Source organism: Arachis ipaensis, chromosome B03 (assembly GCF_000816755.2).
Source record: "Arachis ipaensis cultivar K30076 chromosome B03, Araip1.1, whole genome shotgun sequence".
Taxonomy (NCBI): domain Eukaryota; kingdom Viridiplantae; phylum Streptophyta; class Magnoliopsida; order Fabales; family Fabaceae; genus Arachis; species Arachis ipaensis.
This window is the reverse complement of record NC_029787.2, coordinates 125,137,059-125,140,808: the sequence shown is the minus strand read 5'-3', so window position 1 is coordinate 125,140,808 and position 3,750 is coordinate 125,137,059. Positions and strand designations below refer to the sequence as shown.

The 3,750-nt window shown below is 29.9% G+C and overlaps 1 protein-coding gene across 2 annotated transcripts in view; it reads right to left on the bottom strand.

The window, feature by feature from the left end:
* Window positions 1-1,398, bottom strand: part of LOC107631316 (carbonic anhydrase 2) — a 9,699-nt gene extending 8,301 nt beyond the window's left edge. Inside the window, exons 1-2 of one of the 2 annotated variants that reach the window (XM_016334725.2) lie at window positions 1,182-1,398; window positions 632-748 (exon numbers count right to left, since the gene is read on the bottom strand). In XM_016334725.2, coding sequence (XP_016190211.1) covers window positions 632-688 — 57 coding nt within the window. In that variant the 5' untranslated portion in view covers window positions 689-748; window positions 1,182-1,398. The remainder of the gene's footprint in view (window positions 1-631; window positions 749-1,181) is intronic. The other variant, XM_016334726.2, reaches the window with a different exon arrangement.

Here is a 3,750-nt window from a genome sequence, read left to right as displayed (position 1 = left end):
AACTCATATCCCAAGGGTTCCCCTATAGGGATGGGAGGATTTTTGGGAGTGAGGGTGCCCCTACCCATCCGTTATATAAATTCCGTTTAGGTTACGGAATAAGTTACGAAACGTTTTGACTTGCTTTTCTAGCCATGTATGTGGATCATTTATATCAAAAGTAGAAACTTGATTACAGCAATTATAGGTAACCTTTCCATGTGAATATTAATAAAATGATAAATTGAAAGAAAATCCTACTATATATTGAATAATACAAAATAATTTAAATTGCATGCACACGTAGAATGCTAGGTTTGCATACTTAGTTTAATGTTGGGAGTGAGTAGTGACTAACATAAAATAATTACATACTTAGTTTAATTGAACTTTATAATATCAATAGTGGGTTTAATTTAGAGGTTCAATTAGTATTGTAAATTAGGCATATATACATATAGAGGCAGACTAGTTGAAATCTACCCTAGTTAGTTTTATTGTATGTACTACAAGAGCATTATTAAGCATAAGAAGGACCATTGTTTCAATCAATTAGTATATATTATGCAGAAGCTATGATAATATGATTTTGGAAGCTGAAAAATATATAGAACGTGTTCAAGATTTCAAGAGTAATAATTAAGTAGCATACCGAGGAAATCTTGCCGGTACAACAAAGCATCATGCACTTTTTAAATGACCTCGCCATCTATCACTTTGCACTTTGCACCAATGATCCTCTGATCTCTATAGACGACTTTCACCCTATCTGTTAATTAAGCACACACACACACTAGTAATCAACAACTACTCACATGCAAGAACTCAATTAAAATATATATATATATATAAAGACCTAATTATAAATTTAATAAAACTATAAGAATCAACAGAATAATTAAACTTTATAATTACTACTCTAATTAAGCCTAGCTATATATCTAGTCTCACACTATTGATGAAATGTTTTAGATAATGTAAAAAAATGAGACAAGAGTGCATATTAATAAGTGATAGAGGTGATGAGAGGTAAAACACTTTTCCATTTTAATTCATATTATAGATACTAATTTACTTCAAATGGGATGCCAAAAGGAGAAGAGTTGCACAAATAATGAATAAATAAGTAGCAAATAATTGAAAGCCATGTTCTTATGGATATAATAATAAAATTAAATCACATCATTAATTGGAGTTGTTACCAAAAATTAAACCTTTCTGCGAGAAATTTGACTTCTTTTTTCCACTTTGCCGTGTGAGTGAGGTAGATGGCAAAAATGGTATAGGTTATTTGACTAAGAGAAGTGAGGAGGGTAGCTCAAAAAGCCATAGCCCTTAGGCACCGAAAATGGAGGGAGAATGATGAAGAATTTGGAGGGCCACATGAAAGGAAGCATCCACTGTAAGATAAAGAAAGCGAAATGTCAACTAATTCCAACTCTATGTTTTGTAATATGGACAATGCTTCCTTATCTCTCATTTCTCAAACCCAATCAAATGTAGTGGACACAGTTAATTTAAGGTTCTTAATGTTAAGCCACAAATTGAGGCAGATTGATTAATATTATGGATATTGGAGCATATATGTTCCATTTGTTTTCAAAAAAGATAACTTTATTTCATGATGATAGGGATCTTATTTGTGACTTCTCGGTTTCAAAATTTTATTAGGCAAGTTAGGTTTCTTTTTTATTTTATTTTATTTTTTTAAAGAAAGAACTGAAAATAAATAAATTATAAATGAAGTTTTTATTACTATTGTTAATTTTTTTTACCAAAAAATTCTAAAATATAAAGGCAAAATATGAAAATAAAAAACAAATAGAACTATAATGAATAATGAGAGTGGTTGTTTCTTTTTTCTTTGAAATGTGACCGAGAAAATTACTATCACAATTTTATCGACATTCATCCTAGGATGAATTATTAATATGAATATTAACAAATCTTACATGAGTATCTATCCCTTTTAATTTGAGTACTCATAGTTGGAAATTAAAAAATGTTTTGTAGTATGTTTTTGAGTCTCACTCTACTTACTTCTTTTAATCTTTTCATTCTTTCAAGTGGCCGATTGTTGAATCCTCTTTAATTTGTTTTCAACTTGCTTGATGTGGGTTTATTCTTAGAGTACTAAAACTGATCAATCATTGTGAAAACAACTTTTAACTTATTCTATCAATTTTTCACTTTTTTGTGATTCTGTCCCTTTAATTTCAATTTCTAAATTTGTATACAGTTTGTTGATTATTATATGTTAAACTATTGATGTCATATACTTTCATTTATTTTTTAATTGCATACAATGTGAATGTAAATTTGCATAAAAATGTTGTAGTAGTTAATGTGACATGCAAGAAAGAAATCGATGACATAATATGTAAGTGTAGCATCTTCTATGGTCTTAATAATGATGATCATTTTTAGGTGTATACATGTACAATTTTTAATTACTACTGTGATTCCAGTTCCCAACAACAGTTGTCATAAATTGCAGATTTGCAGTGCTAATAAAATACAAAGTCATAGATAATATTTTAACCAATTCTGATATATATTATACACTTTGTTCTGCAATGATGCCATGCAACAGCTTCACTTAGGAGGAAATCAGCTTGGTTTCCGGAATAATTTATCTTTTTTTTTTTTCTATTTATAGCTCATTTACAAGTTACAACCTTTGTTTTTGTGGATTTTAAATTAGGGTTTTTTAATTCAGAATATAGACACCATAGTCAGATTCAGACGCATGGCTAATTATTCACTATTTATTTCAAACTCAATATTATTATTGGAAGGAGTAAAATATCGTTTTTGTCCCCAACGTTTGGGGTAAGTCCTATTTGTATCCCTAACGTTTAAATCGTCATATTTATATTCTTAACGTTTATAAAAGTGATTCAATATTATTCTACTATCAATTATACTAACAAATTAGATTATATTTTTCAATTATTCTCACTTAAATGTATTCATTCTCAATTAGGTCTCACTTGAATGTGTTCGATTTTAATATTATACTCACTATTTGTGTTTAGATTCAATTATGTCCCTTAAAAAGTGAATTATGTAAATGTTGTAGGAATTAGTTCCAACATTTGATGAGCTATTTTTCGGAATAGATCATCGATTCTATCCCAGACATTTGTATTCTACCTTCAAGAAAAGATTTTTAAAACTCAAATTAAAGCGCTCATGATGTGTAATTGACGGCAGGATAATATTAAATCACTTTTACAAACGTTAAGAAAACAAATAGAATGATTTAAACGTTAGGAACACAAATAGGATTTACCCTAAATGTTGGGGACAAAAACGATAGTTTACTCTTATTGAAAGACTTTCTCTACTACATTGTTTGGATTGTTGTTTTTGGATGGGAAACTTTCTTGGGCTTGCTAACGAACGAAACACAGAAAATGCTTATTGGGCTGCATTTTAAATTTTCCTTGAAGCCCATCAAGTTCTTTTGAAATATAGGGCCGGCCCATAAAATAACGTTTTTCTTTTATAAATATTGTACAAAGTTCAGTTCACGGTGTGGGACTTGGCCACTTGGGGCTGGTACCTGGCAGGGTGTTGATTTGGAAGGAATGATAAAGGTTATGGTACAAGATCAAGACATGTGAGATGTGTCTGTCTCGAGCAGAATTAGTCAATCAGGTTTCATTTTAATTGGGTATTGAGTTTGTATAGTTAGTTAAAATAGGTTTAACAAATAGTGAGTTACTCGTTTCCGTTTTATAGTATCCAACAGGTATGGTTAATCAA